This window comes from Chiloscyllium plagiosum, unplaced genomic scaffold (genome assembly GCF_037043375.1).
Source record: "Chiloscyllium plagiosum isolate Xiang-an unplaced genomic scaffold, Cpla_swu_hap1 HiC_scaffold_35, whole genome shotgun sequence".
Classification (NCBI taxonomy): Eukaryota; Metazoa; Chordata; class Chondrichthyes; order Orectolobiformes; family Hemiscylliidae; genus Chiloscyllium; species Chiloscyllium plagiosum.
In genome coordinates this window covers 25,873,357-25,895,266 of record NW_028270173.1, presented here as the reverse complement: position 1 = coordinate 25,895,266, position 21,910 = coordinate 25,873,357, and the positions used below count along the sequence as shown (strand labels likewise).

General features: G+C 44.1%; 1 protein-coding gene across 1 annotated transcript; it reads left to right on the top strand.

Moving 5' to 3' along the window:
* Positions 1 to 1,360: 1,360 nt before the first annotated feature.
* On the top strand, positions 1,361 to 15,850 carry LOC122541361 (uncharacterized). Its single transcript, XM_087979424.1, has 4 exons — positions 1,361 to 2,546; positions 5,496 to 5,660; positions 12,980 to 13,182; positions 15,083 to 15,850. The coding sequence occupies exons 1-3, from the start codon at positions 2,040 to 2,042 to the stop codon at positions 13,154 to 13,156; spliced, it is 849 nt and encodes a 282-aa protein (XP_087835550.1). The 5' UTR covers positions 1,361 to 2,039; the 3' UTR covers positions 13,157 to 13,182; positions 15,083 to 15,850.
* The last annotated feature ends 6,060 nt before the right edge of the window (positions 15,851 to 21,910 follow it).

Genomic DNA, 21,910 nt, shown 5'->3' with positions numbered 1-21,910 from the left:
TTCCTGAGTTGTGGTTGTGCAGGATATCAGTCAGTTTCTGCCTCACGATCTCTCAAGATCTTATCAGAGTTGAACTGTTGTATAGCTCTCCTTCAGAATTAGAAACATGCAAGCACGTTCTTTGAAAACTGGATGCCTGGTTTGCAGAATATCAAATGTAACAAGGTATTCTATCATGCAAGGAAAATAATAAGGAGCTACAATACTAAACTTCGATGAAGTTGATTTATTACCAAAATGATTTCCATGCTGACAATCAAAAATGCAATGTCATTGAGTCATACTACCTTCCACCTCAGAAGTGGACATGCCCACCGTCTAATCTAATGCATTGTTTTACTACACATACAAAGAAAGGGCTCAAAATGAGCCATCCATCCTGTCACTCCTTCACCGGATTTTGTAAGGCATCCAAGGAGCAGGAGAATCGAGTAGGAAAATTCCTGATGAAGGGCTCTGGCCCGAAACGTCGATTCCCTTGCTTCTTGGATGCTACCTGACCAGCTGTGTTTTTCCGGCAACACACTCTTGACTCTGATCTCCAGCATCTGCAGACCTCTCTTTCTCCGAGCTTGGGGGAATAAGACGGACACCAGAGTTGGAACCGCTGAGGGACTTAGATTCAATTAAGGGCTTCATCATTTTTGCATATGCCCGAAACGTCGATTCTCCTGTTCCCTGGATACTGCCTGACCTGCTGCGCTTTTCCAGCAACACATTTTCAACTCATCCACAAACTCCATCAACAAGCACATAGACCTGGACCCAATATACCAGCCACCACAGCGGACAGCTGAAACTGACAACCGGAAGCGGCAGGGACAGGCCACTGTAAATGCCGGAGGAAACACCACAGAAGCGCTTCACATGGGACTCCCAAGCACTGAGGATGTCACCTAGACAGGGGACGAAACGTTTGCAACAAAAACTTCCAGCTCAGCGAACAGAACCACACCAACGAGCACCCGAGCTACAAATCTTCTCACAAACTTTGAAAACTGTGAATGCTGTAAATCAGAGAGAAAGAAAACTAGCAATATGCCGGAAGAGCTGAAGAGGCCTGGCAGCGTCTGTGGAAAGAAATCATATTTTGATTTTCGAGTGACCCTGTGTTAAAACTTCAAAATGTCTCTGTGGATTTTGCGACTGTGACAAAAAAAAAGATTATTTCATGCTTATCATTATCTTCAATTTCTGGTTTAAAGTAACCGATCCCCCATAACATATTTGGTTTTGAATTGGACGTTTTCTGCCACAGCACGCTGGTTTATAATCCACGATCTTCTTTCAGATGTGACACTTGACATCAATGCTGGTCCAGTGTCTTCACAAATATGGGATTTTTTTGCCGCAACAGTGACACAGAAATTGGTGTGAGGTGACCTGTCAGACGTAACACTGGAACACATCTTGCCCTGAGAGGTGACCTTATTGAAACGTACAAGATTCTGAGAGAACTTGTCAGGGAAGAAGTGGAAACGTTGTTTTCCTTTGTTGAAGACTCTAGGTCGAGAGGGCATTATGTCAGAATAAGGGGTCACTCATCTCAGGCAGAGATGTGGAGGAGTGCCTTCTCTCAGAGCGGTGTGGATCTGAGGAAATGTTCACCACAGAGGGCTGTGGAGGATGGCTAGTTAAATATACTAAAAGCTGAGATAAATTTATAATCAGGAAGATAATCAAGGGTTGTGGAGAGATGGAAGGAAAGTGGAATTGAGGTTTATCAGACCAACCACGATTTCAATGAATAGTGGAGCAGACTTCATGGGCTGAAGTGTCTCAATCTGCTCGTACGATTTCCGGTTTTATTGAGGACGAATAAAGTAAAATTAAAGGTGCCTTTCGGGAAAGATGTGATGCTACCCCTTTCTGTCGTAAAGGAAACATTTTAAATTCGAATTGTAGGCGGTTCAGTAATTTGAACAGCCTCAAACACTCTGGGTGGGTCGTCTCAGATCTGGTTATGAGCTGTTAGCGTTGGCTGCTGCTGAGTTAGCCGTATCCTTGGTTTAACTTTTTTGGTTGCAATTACGTGTTACATGGAGCTAACACCTACAACATTAATTCTGTTCCTGAAAAACAGCAATTCATGGACTTCAGCTATATGTTGGATAGTAGGCATCTTACTGCTTTATATATTGAAAGAGATCACAGAAAGGCAAATTCCATGTCCGTGTACTTCTGCAAACTCAAATTATAAGTATGCTTGTATAGTCTTCTCGATACCTCCAGTAGTATTGCTTCTCATTGCTATGGTGTTTCATTGTAAAGAGAAATATGAAAAACGTGGAGAGAGAAACTTGGAAGAAACTCAGAGAGAAAGCTCGAAGTGGCGGAAGCTCGTCAAGGTCATTATAATTTCCTACAAATCAGTCAGCCTATCAATAATATGGATCGGTATTTTGTTTCTGGATGGTGATTATTATGCCTGTTCTAAAAAAATGGATAATGTGAAAGTGAATAGTACAATATGCTCCAAACTCAGCTGCGAATGGAATCCCAGTATTTTTTTACTTGAATACGGTCATCTTTGTGATTATTCGCGGGTGAGTACTTTCTACACTTTTCCTTCTAACAAGTGATTGTCTCGAAGTAATGTGTAACAGTAGCTTTCATTTCCATGATTAACATAACAAAACACCTAATTCATTTCACAATTAGCGATCGGATCCAACTGGAACATTAAGGTCCCTTTGGGGGAAATAATGTAGTAGATCGTCAGGGACATCTGTGCAGGTGCAGAAACGCAGAGCATGCCTTTGGAGAGACAGTTCACTAAGACCTCCTGGACTTTTGGGGGAATAAGTTTCGAGACTGTATTGCTGGAAAAGGACAACAGGTCAGGTAGCATCCAAGGAGCAGGAGAATCGAGTAGGAAAATTCCTGATGATGGGCTCTGGCCCGAAACGTCGATTCCCTTGCTCCTTGGATGCTACCTGACCAGCTGTGTTTTTCTGGCAACACACTCTCGACTCTGATCTCCAGCATCTGCAGACCTCTCTTTCTCCGAGTTTGGGGGAATAAGACGGACACCTGAGTTGGAACCGCTGAGGGACTTAGATTCCATTAAGGGCTTCATCATTTTTGCATATGTCGGGAAGGATCGAGTGAAGACTAAATACGGACCGGTCAGGTCATTCACTCCCAAGCAGTTCATGTTGGTCTTTATACTCCACTAAAGCCTCCTCATTTCTTTCCTGAACGAAATCACAGTCAAAGAAATGTTGAAAGAGACCATTCAGCCCATCGTCTCTACACCAAATCTTTGTGCATTTTAATCCAGCGCCGATTCTCCGTCTGCCGGGTTGAAAACCTGCATGTTGTTTCTACAGAAAGAATCATCACCCCTCTTGAATGCCAACACTTCCAGGCAGTGCATTCCACACCTTTTAAATTACTTGCTGTGCGAACGTACATATCCTCACCTTCTATTTGTGTCTTTTAGAAAGCACTAGATCTGTGTCGTTTGGTTCCTGATCCGTTTATGGTTGGGAACGGTTTCTCCGTGTACAGTCTGTCCGGACACCATGAGTCCGGTTACTTCAATCAAATCTGTTTTTATCTCTCTCCACACAAAGCAAAACAGTTCCAACTTCTCCACTATTTCTTTATAACTGAATCATCCCTTGAATCATTGTACTAAATCTCTTCCTTACACTCTCGATTGCAATCACATTCTTTCTTGAATGTGGCTTCAGGAAGTATATTCCAGCTGAGATCTTACCAGTATCTTAACTCCATTCATAATAACCTATTTGTTCTTGTACTCAATGCTGCTATTCGTAATCTAGAATACTGTAATCATTAGCAACATATCTCTCTCTCTACCTGTCTTGACAACGTCTTTTTTGATTTGTGTCCATATAATACATGTCTGTCTTCTTCTGCGTGCCTTTTAACAACAATATCGATGTTTACTGATCACTACTCCACATCTTCCAGCTTGAAAATTTGTCCAAAATTTACCATACTCTCTGTTTCCTATTGCTCAATCCTTATTGCATTTATTGCCTTTTATTCTAAGAACTATAACTATCCTCGCACGTTTCTTATACAGTACTGTGTTGAACACCTTCTGGAAGTCCCTATACATCATATATGCAGCCTCACCATCATCAAATATGATGTGATGCATTGGGTAGGAGGAATAAGGCACAATGAGCATTAAGATTCTGGGAAGCACCAAGGATCACAAGGACTTTGCTGTGCGGGTCCGCCAGTTCCTTATTGCAAGTGGACAGGCAGATAAAGTGATTAAGAACACAGGTAGGATAATTGCCTTCATTAGATGACAGCAGAGAGCTTATGCTAGTAATGGCTCAAGTATTGTGTGTTTTTCAAGAATCCACATTATAGAAGAGATATGAAAGCACTGGAGAGGGTGCAGAGGAGATTTTTCTAGGATATTAACTGGCTGCAGAGCTTTAGTAATGAAAAGAAACTGGGATTGCTTTCTTTGGAGCAGAGGAGACCAAGAGAAGACATGACTGAGGTGGAAAAATGATGAGGGGCACAGACAGGGAGGAACTTGGCCCTTTAGCAGAGGAATCAGTGACCAGAAGACATCGGTTTAAGGCAAGGGGCGGAGGGCTTGGAAGGGATGTGGGGAGATGATTTTCACTCAGAAAGTGGCAGGAATCTGGAATTAACCGCCTTTAAGAGTTTAAGAGACTTTGGTCCTCATAACATTTAGATGAGTCTTGCAAAGCCAAGGCATAAAAGGCTTTGGACCAAGTGCTGAAAAAATGAGATTAGAATAGTTGTTGTTTTTGAGCAACACTGACTTGAAGGGCTGAAGGGCCTTTTTGTGCTATAGACGCCTATGACTCCACCTTTGTAAACATTACAAACAGCAAGTTTGTGTTCAGATGTGAATATCTTGAACTAACATCAACAAGTTGCAGTGGTACATCTCCTGGTTTCAATTCCAAATTTAAAAATAACAAAATATAGCAGCAAATTAACATCATTCACTTCACCTTCATTTCTAAGTATAACTTGTGTTTCATCAATATAATAAATACTTTCATTTAGGTGACAAACATGATTTCATTTTAAATTGAAAGTAACCATTCTTTCAAATACCCTGCTCAGAACAAATCATTTATGTCACCTACTTTTCTATTACTCACTTTCTCTTACTTTCTTTATCACCCTCTCTCTAGATGGTATCCACATACATTCTGTTATTATACATACTGTCCTACAAGGTTTGTCTTCCAGCAACATTATGTTGTATACAGACGTACACATATTTGGTAGTACACACTCCACTGTTAGACACACGCGTTCATTCATACAGACATTCTATTCACGCAGCTAGACTGACAGATTCAATCAGATAAATCAAATTATCTCTGAGTTATACTCTGGCTGAAGTGAACTTCGGCTGAAAGTTGTACCACACAATAAGACTATTAAATCTCTACAACGGTACAGTTCTGTTTAAGTGTTGTTTAAAATATTTTATTAATTCTTCAATAATTGCTCAATAGGTTATCGGTGTCGGTGTACTTACCACGTGGGTGGTTTTGGCGGCATTGGTTTTATTCTGCCCCCTTTGCCAACCTGACGAAGAGAATCAAACCAAACACAAATATCATATCAAGTTTATTAAAGAGACACAAGGACAAGAAGACACAAGGATTACGGAGACGTTGGTAAGTTGAACAGCTGAGACAATACAAACAGGTTGTGATATCATGAAGAAATTAATCTCTCCCCTCATTGATGTTGTATTAACTATGCAAAGTAACTATGCAAAGCACATGGTGGGCCAGATAAGTGTATTATGATATCAGCTGGTGAAATGATCATGCCCACATGTGAATAATAGTGAAAGTAACAAAGTCAGCTATAATTAACCATCAAAAATGTTTAAAATAAATTTTCCAGTTTTTTTTAACCTGGGAGTGATTAGCTAGTAATGAATTATTGCTAACATTTGGTTGTTACAAATGTTAACTTGAATGAATGGGTGGATTAATTAGTCAAACAAATAAATATAAACGGTTACAATATGGTTGGGTTATGGCGATGTTGCTCAAGATTAGCCAGTGATGGGAACTGAAAATGCAGGGGAATACAGTTTTGAGAAATATCAAACAAAGGGGAAAGGGAGGTGAGGTAACTTTGCTGATTAAAGGAAACATTATTGCAATAGTGAGAAAGATCAATAACTCCAGTGAAGTGGAGTCTGTATGGGTGGAGTTTAGGAATACCAGGTATAGACAACTAGAATAAAAAGTTGCCAAATTTCCAAAAGCCTTGAATCTCTCCATCATTACAGAATGCTACAATACACGGGAGGTCATTTGACCAATCGAGTCTGCACTGCAAAAACTAACCCCAATTTCTTGCATTAGGTCCATAGCCTTGAATATTATGTTACTTCACTGGTGCTGAGGTTTCACAACTCAACTACCCTCCAAGGAAGTATAAAACGAACTCCCCCCACCCCTTAGGTGAAAAAAAAAATCATCAAATCCCCTCTTAAACTCTTTGGTTTTTAATTGAAAATTGCTTCTCTTGTTGTGATCCTTAGACTGAGGGTAAAGCTGCCATTTATTCAAACTATCCATGCCTCTCTCATTCAGTTTCCCCTCAAACATCTCTGCTCCAAAGAAAAGGACCTGAGCTTATTCAATCTTACTTCATATCTAAAATTCTTCATCCCACACAAGGTCTTGGTGCATCTCCTTTGCAATCTCTCCAGTGCAATCACAGCCTTCCTATAGTATGGCAACCAGAACTGCAGACAGTGTGATTTGGAGATGCCGGTGTTGGACTGGGGTGTACAAAGTTAAAAATCACATAACACCAGATTATAATCCAACAGGTTTAATTGAAAGCACTAGATTTTGGAGTGCTGCTCCTTCATCAGGTGGTTGTAGAGTATAAGACTGTATGACACATCTGTGAATTTTTAAATGCAGACAGTATGTACCTCACATTTATCAGGGTTAAATTCCATCTGCCACTGATGTAGCCATCTGGCTAATTCATTTATGTTCTCCCATAACCTAACACAGTCCTCCTTACTGTCAACCATGCAGCTCCAATCTTTGTGTCATCCACAAATTTGCTTACCATCCCTCCGACTTTCTCATCGACATCATTTATCAATATCTCAACTAATAAAGAGTCTAGAACTGATCCCTGTGTTGAACCATTGCACTGGGTTCCAGTTGCATAAACAACCTTCTGCCATCATCCTCTGTCTTGCGTCAATAAGTCAGTTTTGGATCCATCATGGAGGAGAAAGTGAGGTCTGCAGATGCTGGAGATCAAAGCTGAAACTTTATTGCTGGAACAGTACAGCAGGTCAGGCAGCATCTAGGGAACAGGAGATTCAACGTTTCGGGCACAGGCCCTTCTTCAGGAATGAGCAGAGAGTGTTCAGCAGAAGAAGATAAAAGGTAGGGAGGAGGGACTTGTAGGAGGGGCGTTGGAAATGTGGTCGGTGGAAAGAGGTCAAGGTGAGGGTGATAGGTCGGAGTAGGATGGAGGCGGAGAGGTCAAGAAGAAGACTGCAGGTCAGGAAGGCGGTGCCGGGCTGGAGGGATTCGGCTGAGACAAGGTGGGGGGAGGGGGGATGAAGAAACTGGTGAAGTCCAAGTTCATCCCCTGTGGTTGGAGGATTCCCAGTCGGAAGATAAGACGCTCCTCCTCCGACCGTCACGTTGTTGTGGTTTGGCGGTGGATGAGTCCAATGACCTGCATATCCTCGGTGGAGTGGGAGGGGGAGTTGAAATGCTGTGCTACAGGGTGGTTGGGTTGGTTCATCCGGGTGGCCCAGAGGTGCTCTCTGAATCGCTCCGCAAGTAGGCGGCCTGTCTCCCCAATATAGAGGAGGCCACACCGGCTACAGCGGATGCAGTAGATGATGTGGGTGGAGGTGCAGGTGAATCTGTGGCGGATATGGAAGTTTCCTTTGGGGCCTTGGAGAGAAGTGAGGGGGGAGGTGTGGGCGCAAGTGTTGCACCTCCTGCGGTTACAAGGGAAGGTGCTGGGAGTGGAGGTTGGGTTGGTGGGGGGTGTGGATCTGACAAGGGAGTCGTGGAGGGAGTGGTCTCTACGGAAAGCTGATAGGGGAGGGGAGGGAAATATATCCTTGGTGGTGGGGTCCGTTTGGAGGTGGCGGAAGTGACGGCGGATGATGCGCTGTACATGGAGATTGGTGGGGTGGTAGGTGAGGACCAGTGGGGTTCTGTCCTGGTGGCGGTTGGAGGGGCGGGGCTCAAGGGCGGAGGAGCGGGAAGTGGAGGAGATGCGGTGGAGGGCATCGTCGACCACGTCGGGGGGAAATTGCGGTCCTTGAAGAAGGAGGCCATCAGTGTTGTGTGTATTTTGAACTGGTCCTCCTGGGAGCAGATGCGGCGGAGACGAAGGAATTGGGAGAATGGGATGTCGTTTTTACAGGGGGCGGGGTGGGAGGAGGTGTAGTCCAGGTAGCTGTAGGAGTCGGTCGGTTTGTTGTAGATGTCTGTGTTGATTCGGTCGTCTGAGATAGAAACAGAAAGGTCTAGGAAGGGGAGGGAGGAGTCCGAGACTGTCCAGGTGAATTTGAGGTCGGGGTGGAAGGTGTTAGTGTAGTGGATGAACTGTTCAACCTCCTCATGGGAGCACGAGGTAGCGCCGATACAGTCATCAATGTAGTGGAGGAAAAGATGGGGGGTGGGGCCAGTGTAGTTGCGGAAGATGGATTGTTCCACATACCCTACGAAGAGGCAGGCATAGCTAGGGCCCATGCGGGTGCCCATGGCTACTCCTTTTGTTTGGAGAAAGTGGGAGGATTGGAAAGAAAAGTTGTTCAGGGTGAGGACCAGTTCAGTCAGTCGAAGGAGGGTGTCGGTGAAAAGGTACTGGGTGGTACGGCGGGAAAGGAAGAAACGGAGTGCTTTGAGTCCTTCGTGATGGGGGATGGAGGTGTACAGGGACTGGATGTCCATGGTGAAGATGAGGCGTTGGGGACCGGGGAAGCGGAAATCCTGGAGGAGGTGGAGGGCGTGGGTGGTGTCACGAACGTAGGTGGGGAGTTCTTGGACTAATGGGGAAAGGACCGTGTCGAGGTATGCCGAGATGAGTTCGGTTGGGCAGGAGCAGGCTGAGACGATGGGTCGTCCGGGGCAGTCAGGTTTGTGGATTTTGGGCAGGAGGTAGAAATGGGCGGTTTGGGGTTGTGGGACTATGAGGTTGGAGGAGGTGGATGGGAGATCCCCCGAGGTGATGAGGTTATGGACGGTCTGGGAGATGATGGTTTGGTGGTGGGGGTGGGGTCATGGTCAAGGGGGCTGTAGGAGGAGGTATCTGCGTGCTGGCGTTTGGCCTCAGCAGTGTAAAGGTCAGTGCGCCAAACTACTACTGCGCCTCCCTTGTCAGCTGGTTTGATGGGGAGGTTGGGGTTGGAACGGAGGGAGTGGAGGGCTGCGCATTCCGAAGGTGAGAGGTTGGAGTGGGTGGGAGGGGTGTGGGAGTTCAGGTAGCGGTTAATATCGCGGCGGCAGTTTGCTATGAAGAGGTCGAGGGCAGGTAGGAGGCCAGCACGGGGTGTCCAGGTGGACGGGGTGTGTTGGAGGTGCGAGAAGGGGTCATCAGAGGGTGGGTGAGAGTCTTGATTGAAGAAGAAGGCATGGCGGCGAAGGCAGCGGAAGAATCGTTCGATGTCACTCCGTGTATTGAATTCATTGACCCGAGAACGTGTGGGAACGAAGGTGAGACCTCTGCTGAGGACTGATCTTTCATCCTCAGAGAGGGGCAGGTCTGGAGGGATGGTGAACACACGGCAGGGCGGGGAGCTAGGACCTGGTGTGGGACTGGAGCTGGATGTGGGGGTGGGGTTAGGCCTGGGGGCGGGGACAGAGGTCGGCGTGGGGGCGGAGTTGGACATGGTGATGGAGATCGGCGGGAGGGCGGGGTTTGGCGCGGTGACAGAACTCGGCCGGGGGGCGGGGTTAGGCATGGTGACGGAACGCAGCGGGGGGGGTTAGGCGTGGTGACGGAACGCAGCGGGGGGGGATGGGGTTAGGCGTGGTGACGGAACGCGGCGTTGGGGCGGAGATATGCGCGATGACGGAACGCAGCGGGGGGGCGGGGTTAGGCGTGGTGACGGAACGCGGCGGAGGGGCAGGGTTAGGCATGGTGACAGAACACGGCGGGGGGCGGGGTTAGGCATGGTGACGGAACGCAGCGGGGGGGGGTTAGGCGTGGTGACGGAACGCAGCGGGGGGGGATGGGGTTAGGCGTGGTGACGGAACACGGCGAGGAGCGGGGTTAGGCGTGGTGACGGAACGCGGCAGGGGGGCGGGGTTAGGCGTGGTGACGGAACGCGGCAGGGGGGCGGAGACACATGCGGCGATGTGGTCCGAATGTAGGTTGCTGATGTCACCGCGGGCGGAAGTAGCTGCGGCGACCACGGAGACAGAGTTCTTCACCATAGCCGCGGAGGTCGCCAATCTGTTGGCGATTGTCTTCATGACAATCGCAGAGCAGGTTGTCTGTGCGGCGATCCCGGAGGCGGTTGTTTGGGCCGCGATCATGAAGGTTGCGAGGTCGGTGGGGGCGGAAGTGACGTCATCGGCGGCGGCGTCTGCGGCTATTGCAGCGGGCGCTGTAGCGGCCACGTGTGTAATGGCGCCGGACTGGTTTCGGAGGCCGATGGAAGTTTCTGGAACGGTTGAGGAATCCGGAGTTTGGGGGTAAGTGCATGAAAGTTTTTGGTACTTACTGCCTTTAATTTCTGATATGGCTAGAAAGAACTGTTTGTTCAGTCTATGGATTCTTCTGTAAATGAAGAACAGTAGAGGTCCTTTACAGGTCTGTGAGAGAGTTGTCCTGAGCTGGGGTAGGTCGAGCTGCAGGTAATGTAGGTACCGGCGCATGGCTGCAAGTGTGGAGTGGAGGATCCGGAGGGAGGTCCGTTGCTGGAGGCTGCGGATTTGTTGCAGGTACATCATGTCAAGTTACCTTGGACCCCATGAGCTTTTACCTTCTTTATAAGTTTCCTATGTGGAATATTGCAAAGATATTGCTGAAGTAGATATAAACTGCATCAACTGCATGGTCATCCAAACTTCATCCAAACACGTGGTCACTGCCTCAAAAACACCACTAGATTTGTCAGACATGGACTTTCCCTGACAAATTCTATGATCAAGTTTTAACCTCTAAGTAAAGAGATTGCTTCTCCGCTTCACTATATTAAACTCACTATTCTATGGTTGATTTGTTTATCTCTCCCACCTTTCTTGTAAAAGTGGCATCACTTTAGATGTCCTCCAGCTCTGTGGCACCTTCCCCCTGGCTGCAGATGATTAAAAAATTTGGGTCAGGGTGGCTAAAACTTTCTCATCATCTCCTTCTGCGGGTCTGAGATACAACAGGTTCAGATCTCGGAATATGTGCCCTTTTAAACTTGCTGAATCCTCCAATATCTCCTAGCTTCTTCTACAAGTTCACTCAAGAACTTTGCAATCCAAACCCGCCTTTTTTTTGCAGACCAACTTCCTGTTTTTCAAAACAAACATGAAAAGTAATGTGTTGTGGTTGCTATCACTAACATGCTGTCCCACTGTCACCTCGAACACCTGCCTGGCTTCATTCCCTGGAACTTGATCCGGCAGTTCACTGTCTCTTGTTTGACTATCTTTTTGTTGGTATAGAAGGAAGCATTGATCCACATATAAAACCAAGAGGTTTTAAAAAAGATTGAGTTCATTGGAATTAGGATTACCTTTCCGCTGGTTGGAGTCAGATCTGGCAAATAGGAAGATGATTGTGGGTTTTGGAAAACAGTCAACTCCAGTCCAAAGCATCTCTGCAGGATTTCCTGCTTTAAGTTCAAACAGACCTACTTTTCATAATTGAATGTTTTCCAAGCCTTGCCTCAATGATGTCCTGATACCAGATCCAAAGAGGCACCTTAACTCTCTGAATGAGTACCATAGCTACCTGAATAATATTCTCTGAGAGCAGTACTACTCATCTTTGACTAAATCTCCATCCTATAGTTTCCACATTCCAAGGACTCCATTGGACACTGCTGACCATTTAAATGACCAGCTGTCTGTGAGAACCACATATAAGCAAACTACAGACTGACTCCTTGAAATGTTGCCACTAGTTTTAAAACATAGATTTCCTGATGTTCAGCTATTTTCACTCGAATGGAGATGATCTCCATCATGATGAATATCTGGACCTTTTCCACTCTCTCTTTCTCAACCTCACTTTCTTTCACTATCTCCCTCACACTCTATGTCTGCGACAATATGAGCATTTTATCAGAGAGGAACCACCTAACAGTCACAGAACTTTGATCAGTTGTCAAGAAGACATCACAATTTTCAAGAAGGAGGAAATTGGGAGGCATTCTGAAGTAGCTGTGGGACACTAGATATTTTGTTTACCTTACCCGATGCTGGACGTCTGAAGTAAAGAAAGGTTGAATTAAAGGTATCTATCTCATGCCATCATACAAGTTAAGAAAGAAAGGAGGGTTTGGAAAATCTGGCACATCCTATGTGATCAATTGTTGTTGATCAGAACAACAGATTTGCCAAGCTGACAGTTAATCGGGATTTTTTTGCATGAAATTGGCTTCTATCAATGCTGACCTTCCAGATTGACAGGCTAGTTAGCCAATGGGCTCAGGCTCCACGACAGGCATGGATAAACAATATTATGTAGATGCTATATTAAAAGGAAAGTCACACATTTTTGCCATATATGAACCAAAAAGAATTGCCATCATGTCATATATTATTTCAGCTCAGAGTTACATGCTAATAAAAAAATGTACCTGCAAAAGGTTTGCTGACTAAAAATGTTATAATACTAGCTATTGATGGAATTTGTACACCTATATAATTGTGCAGAGTGATTTTAAATTAAGTTTTGATACATGATCTGTTTATCATTGGTGTTGTTTATAAACTACACATTCATCATCTGTATGCTATACTTGGAAATGATTTTGCAGCCAAGTTCGAGCACTAACGAAGACAATGTAATATCATTACTGCAATCAAGACTGCCAATACCTTTTACTGCAACTATCAAGACTGTTTCAGATAAAGACGAATCTACCATTGAAGTGAACTACACAGTGAGAGAAAATACGAGTGATGAGTCTCAGCAGGAAACTGAAGGATCTTGAAATGAATCATAGGAATAATATGATTGGTAAGTTAGTTGTGCCTACCATTGCCAGGAGTTCACACAGTGCACAATTCAGAAAAGACTACTTACCAAATTCGTGAGCAATCTGAAATGGAAAATCAATTCAGAAACAAAAACAAAATGAATGAGGAAGCTATCAATGTGACTTAAAAATATTTAAACCCATTCTGAATATGATCGGGAAATCGAAATGGTTACAATTTCTTCAAAGACGAGACAAACAGAAATATCAAATGACTCTGCTTGAGCATAATAAATGATGTCAATTGTATTCTTAAAGCAGCTAAAAATAATTTGACCCATGAATGCTGAATATAGGATTTAAGACAGGTTTCTTGGCAGAATGGAGGAACAGAGGGATCTGGGTGTGCAAGTACATAGATCCCTCAAAGTTGCCACCTACGTGAATAGGGTTTTAAAGAAAGCATATGGTGTTTTGGCTTTCAGTTACAGGAGTATTGAGTTAAAGAGCCACGAGGTTTTGCTGCAACTCTACAAGTCGCTAGTGAGACCACATTTGGAATATTGTATGCAGTTCTGGTCGCCCTCCTATAGGAAAGATACAGAGGCTTTGGAGAGGGTGCAAAGAAGATTTACCAGGATGCTGCCTGAACTGGAGGGCTTGTTGTATGCAGAAAGGTTGAATAAGCTCAGACTTTTCTCTCTGGAGAGAAGGAGGAAAAGAGGAGACCTGATCAAGGTGTACAAAATAATGAGAGGCATGGATGAAGTCCAATAGCCATAGACGTTTCCCCAGGGCAGGATTGACTGGTATGAGAAGTCATAGTTTGAAGATATTAGGAGGAAGTTACAAAGGAGACATCAGAGGTAGGTTCTTTATACAGAGAGTTGTGAATGCATGGAATGCATTGCCAGTTGAGGTGGTGGAAGCGAAGAAATTGGGGACATTTAAGTGACTGCTGGATATGCACATGGATAGCAGTGAGTTGAGGGTTGTGTAGGTTAAGTTACTATATTTTATATTAGGATTAAGTCTCGGCATAACAACTTGAGCTTAAGGGCCTGTTTTGTGCTCAGCTTTGCTATGTTCTATGTTCTATGAATGGAAGGGTGGTTAGTGTTAAAAAGGAAGTATTTTGAACTTGTTGGCTGAACCAGAAGTATCTGTGCAGAAAACAAAAATAGTTAATGTTTCAGAGTGACAATCTTTTACTTTAGAATCTTTTTTAGAAGTATTAGAACTTAAACAAATTTAGAGCCAAGGAAAAGGGAGGATGAGAGAGGAGAACAATGTGGAGAAGGAGACGGTGAAATGTAGAAATGGATGATAGTAAAAGCCTTTCCAGGATGTGCTGATAATTGTCTTTCGACTAACTAATATCTAACTTGCTGTTTCTGTTGTGCTTTCTCGAATGGTAGAGTAATTTTTTTTTAGTTTTCCCAGATATGTAAATAGAAATGTAATAAAAAGGGTTGAGGTTAATTATGAACCAAAGTGCACAAAAGCAGGAAGCACACCTGAGGACGTATCTGTCTTTACTGATGAAGATGTTGCCCAAATATTAGTGAAAGAGTTGAGATACTGGATAAACTAAAAATTGATAAAAGGTAAGATTGGATAATATTCATTCAAGGGGCTGGCACAGTGTCTCAGTGATTAGCGCTGCTGCTTTGCAGCACCAAGGATTCGGGTTTAATTCCACCTTCAGATGATTGTCTACGTGAGTTTGAATTTGTTGTCTGAACCAGGCATGGATGTATCTGTGGGATGCCGTTCGGAGGGGTTAGTGTGGACTTGACGGATTGAATGGCCTGCTTCCACATAGGATTCTATGAACAAGAATTTTAAAGAATGAATGTATAAAATGAACCTGTAAAATGAAGATATGCAAAGAGCTGAAGAAGGCAACTGTTTATGCAAATGTCTGAAATACTCTTTCAGCTTTGAAACAATGATGAAGCTGCAATGATGAAAAGAAAATGAAGTTCAGAATGTGAAATCTGAACAACTTTTCAGAAACAGAACAGGACAAGCTATATTTGAGTTGCAACAGCGTCTCTTCTCTTGACAGAGTTTTGAATTATAAATATTGGAAATAGAAAATTGTCTGAAAGCCTCACAAAAGTTTAATTTTGCATCTTGAAGCAGACAGTAATTCCTGCATGAGACTTTGACAGATTGTGATGATCAAGATGGACTTTGAAATTTAATTGAGCAATGGAGGAATTATTATGTGGATTGCATGTTGTAAGATCATTTTTAGGATGTTAACATGTTGATAGATGATGGGGGAAATGGGCTATAATGGGTTGGATAGTGGGAAGTGACATTGAGCAGCTGGGTATCTGTGGTAATTTCAAGGTATAACCTCTGATTTTGATGTGGTTGTTTTTAAGTTGAAGACGAAAAGTAAAGTCTGAGAAGAATGGGAAATCTGTTTAAAAATCTAATAAACAATGTGTTATTAATGTCAAAAAAGCCTGCCTTATTTTTTGTGTTTCTTCTCCCATGGTAAAGAAAAATAGTATTGAATTAATACTTCACCCATGACCTCTAATTCCATTAATTGTCTTCTTTTTCATCCTTAATCTTTCCAACCTCTAATTACCCTGTTTATTATTTCTAGCCTATTATGTTCATATTCCAGTTAGCTTTCAATCTCTACTCATGACTTTTTGGTGTCTTCATTATTTTCTTTCTCATCAGTTCCAGCTCCTCACAGACCATGTTAGGGAACTTGAGCTGGAGTTGGATGAACTGAGGATTATTCGAGAGGCTGAAGGGGTGATAGATAGAAGCTACAGGGACATAGTTACGCCAGCAATCAGAGATAGCTGGGTAACAGTAAGGGGAGGAAGCAGACAGTGCAGGGATCTCCTGTGGTCGTTCCCCTCAACAATAAGTATACCACTTTGGATACTGTTGGAGGTGATGGCCTAGCAGGTGTAAGCTGCAGTGACCAGATCTCTGGCACAAGGTCCAGCTCTGAGGCTCAGAAGGGAAAGGGGGAGAGGAGGAGAGCGCTAGTTATAGGAGACTCTATAGTTAGAGGGACAGACAGGCGGTTCTGTGGACATGGGCGAGACACTCGGGATAGTTTGTTGCCTCCCGTGTACCAGGGTCTGAGACGTCTCGGACTATGTCTTCGAATCCTTAAGGGGGAGGGTGTGCAGCCAGAAGTCGTGGTGCACATTGGCACTAACGATATAGGTAGGAAGAGGGGTGGGAAGGTTATTCAGGAGCTCAGGGAGTTAGGTTGGAAGCTAAAAGTTAGGACAGACAGAGTCGTCATCTCTGGGTTGTTGTCGGTGCCATGTGACAGTGAGGCAAGGAATAGAGAGAGAGTGCAGTTGAACACGTGGCTGCAAGGATGGTGTAGGAGGGAGGGCTTCAGGTATTTGGACAATTGGTCTGCATTCTGGGGAAGGTGGGACCTGTACAAGCAGGACGGGTTGCACCTGAACCAGAAGGGCACCAATATCCTAGGGGGTAGGTTTTCTAGCACTGTTTGGGGGGGGGGGGGGCTTAAACTAATTTGACAGGGGGATGGGATCCAGACTTATAGTTCAGCAAGTAGGATAGCTGTTTTTCAGGATGTCTAAAAATGAAATGAGGCTGTGGAGAAGGTAGCACTGACAGGGAATACTTGCAGACACAGAGATGGGCTCAAGTGCGTATACTTCAATGCAAGGAGTAACAGAAATAAGGTGGGTGAACTTAAGGTGTGGATCGGTACCTGGGACTACGATGTTGTGGCCATCATGGTAACGTGGATAGAAGAGGGACAGGAATGGTTGATGAAGGTTCCTGGTTACAAATGTTTCAGTAAGAGTAGGGAGAGTGGTAAAAAAGGAGGGGGGGTGGCATTGCTAATTAGAAATAGTATAATGGCTGCAGAAAGGCAATTCGAGGAGGATTTACCCTTGGAGGTAGTATGGGCTGAAGTCAGAAATAGGAAAGGAGCAGACACCTTGTTGGGTGTTTACTATAGGCCCCACAATAGCAGCAGAGATGTGGAGAAACAGATTGGGAAACAGATTTTGAAAAGGTGCAGAAGCCACAGGGTAGTAGTCATGGGCGATTTCAACTTCCCAAATATTGATTTGAAGCTCTTTAGATCAAGTAAATTGGACAGAGTGGTGTTTGTGCAGTGTGTCCAGGAAGCTTTTCTAACTCAGTATGTAGATTGTCCGACCAGAGGGGAGGCCATATCGGATTTGGTACTTGGTAACGAACCGGGACAAGTGATGGGCTTGTTAGTGGGTGGGCATTTTGGTGATGGTGACCACAATTCTGTGACTTTCTCCTTGGTTATGGAGACAGATAGGTGTGTGCAACAGGGTAGGTTTTACAATTGGGGAAAGGTAAATACGATGCTGCAAAACAGGATCTGAGGAGCATAAGTTGGGAGCATAGGCTGTCAGGGAAGGATGTCGTTGAAGTGTGCAACTTTTTCAAGGAACAGATACGACGTGTCCTTGATATGTATGAACCTGTCAGTCAGGAAAGAGATGGTCGTGTGCGGGAACCCTGGTTGACGAGGGAGGTTGAATGTCTTGTAAAGAGGAAGGAGTCTTACATAAGGTTGAGGAAACAAGGTTCAGATAGAGCATTGGAGGGATACTGGATAGCCAGGAGGGAGCTGAGAAAGGGATTAGGAGAGCCAAGAGAGGGCATGAAAAATCTTTGGCGGTGGGATCAAGGATAACCCCAAGGCCTTTTATGCGTATGTGAAAAACATGAGAATGACGAGAACGAGGGTAGGTTTGATCAAGGACAGTAGTGGGAGACTGTGTATTGAGTCGGAAGAGATAGGAGAGGTCTTGAATGAGTACTTTTCTTCAGTATTTACAAATGAGAGGGACCATATTGTTGAAGAGGAGAGTATGAACCGGACTGGTAAGCTCGAGGAGATACTTGTTAGGAAGGAAGATGTTGGGCATTTTAAAAAACTTGAGGATAGAGAAGTCCCCCGGGCCTGACGGGATATATCCTAGGATTATGTGGGAAGCAAGAGAGGAAATTGCAGAGCCGTTGGCAAAGATCTTCGCTGTCAACGGGGGTGGTACCAGGGGACTGGAGAGTGGCAAAAAAAGGACTGTCCAAAAAAAGGAATAGGGATAACCCCGGGAATTACAGGGCTGTTAGTCTTACTTCTGTGGTAGGCAAAGTAATGGAAAGGGTACTGAGGGATAGGATTTATGAGCATCTGCAAAGACATGCTTGATTAGGGACAGCCAGCACGGATTTGTGAAGGGTAGGTCTTGCCTTACAAATCTTATTAAATATTTTGAGGAGGTGACCAAGCAGGTGGATGAAGGTAGAGCAGTGGATGTAGTGTACATGGATTTTAGTAAGGCATTTGATAAGGTTCTTCACGGTAGGCTTATGCGGGAAGTCAGGAGGCATGGGATATAGGAAATTTGGCCAGTTGAATAGAGATCTGGCAAACCGGTCGAAGGCAGAGAGTGGTGGTAGATGGTAAATATTCAGCCTGGAGCCCAGTTACAAGTGGAGTTCCGCAGGGATCAGTTCTGGGTCCTCTGCTGTTTGTAATTTTTATTAATGTCTTAGAAGAGGGAGTCAAAGGGTGGGTCAGTAAATTTGCAAATGATACGAAGATTGGTGGAGTTGTGGATAGTGAGGAGGGCTGTTGTCGGCTGCAAAAGGACTTAGATATGATGCAGAGCTGGGCTGAGGAGTGGCAGATGGAGTTCAACCCTATCAAGTGTGTGGTTGTCCATTTTGGAAGGACAATTAAGAATGTGGAATACAGGGTTAACGGTAGGGTTCTTAGTAAGGTGGAGGAGCAGAGGGATCTTGGGGTCTATGTTCGTAGCTCTTTGAAAGTTGCCACTCAGGTGGATAGAGCCTGTAAGAATGCCTATGGTGTATTAGCATTCTTTAGTAGAGGGATTGAATTCAAGAGTTGTGAGGTGATGTCGCAGCTGTACAGGACCGTGGTAAGGCCACATTTGGAGTATTGTGTGCAGTTCTCGTCACCTCATTTTAGGAAAAATGTTGAAGCTTTGGAGAGGGTGCAGAGGAGATTTACCAGGATGTTGCCTGGAATGGAGAATAGGTCATACGAGAATAGGTTGAGAGTGCTAGGCCTTTACTCATTGGAACTGCAAAGGATGAGGGGTGACTTGATAGAGATTTATAAGATGATCAGGGGAATAGATAGAGTAGACAGTCAGAGACTTTTTCTCTGGGTACTACAGAGTGTTACAAGGGCACATAAATTTAAAGTGAAGGGTAGAAGGTATAGGGAGGATGTCAGGGGTAGGTTCTTTTGAGAGTGGTGCGGGCATGGAATGCGCTGCCTGTGGGAGTGGCAGAGTCAAAATCATTGGTGACCTTTAAGCGGTAATTGGATAGGTACATGGATAGGTGCTTAAGCTAGGACAAATGTTCGGCACAACATCGTGGGCCGAAGGGCCTGTTCTGTGCTGTATTGTTCTATGTTCTAACTCTGAACTTTAAATATCTGGATGTCTCTCCCTCATATTATTAATGTGACACCTGTCATACGCAACCCAGCTATTTATCTATCTGTTTCAACATTCAGAGGGTACATGCTGTGCATGCCCTAGCTTCCTCTGACTATACACCTCACTCTACCCAACCATCTCTTTAAAGAAAGCTATTATTTATGAGTTTACTCGGTTGGTGAGAAGGCTGGTTTGTGATGTAGGGTCACACAACAAATGTATGTTAACTTTGCATACTCAACCGAGAGGACCATTAGGGTTTTACAAATGCCATCTCTCTCCTTGCCGAGGTATGCCAACCTCAGGTTAAAGCACCACCTGTTCTCTCTCCCTGATGAGAGAGCAACCTTCTGGTCCGCTGTGAGTGTGCAACTTTATCTATTTACCAATTATTTCTTACATGCTAACAAGGAATGGCAGCAGATGCTGAGGCTGGCAAGGATGCAAGAAACCAGGCACCAGGGCAATCACAATCAATGACATCAAAGAGTCTATTGGATATGCTTCAACTCCCTGCATATGCTGGAGAGATAACGCTAAAGCAATCTTCAGTAGACATCGTTATGCATTTAATAAATATTTAAGCCATTTGTTCATTTGAAATCAGTGTCTGGAAATTAATTGTTCACAAAGTCAGAGATTGGTTATTCAGAAGTCTGGCTAGGAGCCATTGGAGTAACTATTGGAGATCTTCAATGGTTTAATTTTAATGTTGCATGTACAAAGGTAGAAAGGCCACTTTAGTTCAGGTGCCTGTCTCCACTATCATAACAATTATTCTAAAAACCCATCTGATTTCTGCTAATTTATGAATTTCTGTTTATGGAAAGAAATGTGCTACCCTTTGGCCTTTGTGTGACTCCAAAGCCACAGCAATGTGGTTGACTCTGAACTGTCCTCTGGATAGTTCAGGATGGGTAATAAATGCTGAACAAGCCAGTGAAGCCCATATTCTGTGAATGAATATTTTTTAAAAATCTACCACTTACTCTTCAGTTGATTCAAAAAGTTGGGAAATTTGATTGCAAATGAAGTGGCACCAGGTACTGTGTACAATATGAGAACTGGCTGCCAGCAAATATGTGTGGAGCAGTGACCACTGTTTGTGGGAGAGGCCTTCTGCTTGGGGACAAATATGATTGGTTCCCAAGCAGCTTAAGAACTTATGAATATGACCACGTTCTGTCAACGCCGCCAGACGTCTGAAAAAGGTCTCATGTCACTCTGTCTTAGCAATACAAAATGCCAAAAGCCTAAGAAAGCCCATTTATTTTCCCCCCACTCAATGTTGCTTTGAAACAATAAGACAAAGTTTTGTAAGTTGTGAACTATTTGCACTGTGCCTCCTGCAAGCAAGTGCAAAGAACCTGGAAGAGAGGAATCGTGGCGCAGCAAGTCCAGGAAAGCCAAAAGAGGACCATCTCAAAGAACTCAATGGACAGGACTATTGAATTATCTTCCCAACTATTCTCTCCACTCGTAACACTGATTTATTTTTGTGTCTGTATGTGTCTATCTGGAGGAGAAATTTTCCAAGGGGGTTAGATTTTTCACATCTAGAGTTATGGATCACTTGTTCATGTGAAGACAGGTAAATTGGGTCATTTTTACAATGTTTTGCAACTGATGGGACAACTCCAGAAATAAAGCTGAAAAATGTGGAAAAGCACAGCAGCATCCAAGGAGCAGGAGAATCGACATTTCGGGCATAAGCCTTTCTTCAAGAATTTTCAGTTCTCATATTGTACACAGTACCTGGTGCCACTTCATTTGCAATTAAATTTCCCGATTTTTTGAATCAACAAAAGAGTAAGTGGTAGATTTTTTAAAAGATATTCATTCACAGAATATGGGCGGCACTGGCTTGTTCAGCATTTATTACCCATCCTGAACTATCCAGAGGACAGTTGAGAGTCAACCACATTGCTTTGGAGTCACACATAGGCCATTTCTTTCCAATAAACAGAAATTCGTAAATTAGCAGAAATCAGATGGGTTTTTACAATAAATGTTATGATAGTGGAGACAGGCAACTGAACTAAAGTGGCCTTTCTACTTTTGTACATGCAACATTAAAATTAAACCATTGAAGATCTCCAGTAGTCACTCCAATAGCTCCTAGCCAGACTTCTGAATAACCAATCTCTGACTTTGTGAACAATTAATTTCCAGACACTGGTTTTCAAATGAACAAAAGACTTAAAGATTTATTAAATGCATAACGATGTCTACTGAAGATTGCTTTAGCGTTATCTCTCCAGCATATGCAGGGAGT

Coding starts and splice junctions, on each gene's coding strand:
- LOC122541361 (XM_087979424.1), top strand. CDS start 2,040: ATGGAGCTAACACCTACAACATTAATTCTGTTCCTGAAAAACAGCAAT. Junction 2,547..5,495: donor ATCTTTGTGATTATTCGCGG/GTGAGTACTTTC, acceptor ATTGCTCAATAG/GTTATCGGTGTCGGTGTACT. Junction 5,661..12,979: donor CAAGGATTACGGAGACGTTG/GTAAGTTGAACA, acceptor ATGATTTTGCAG/CCAAGTTCGAGCACTAACGA.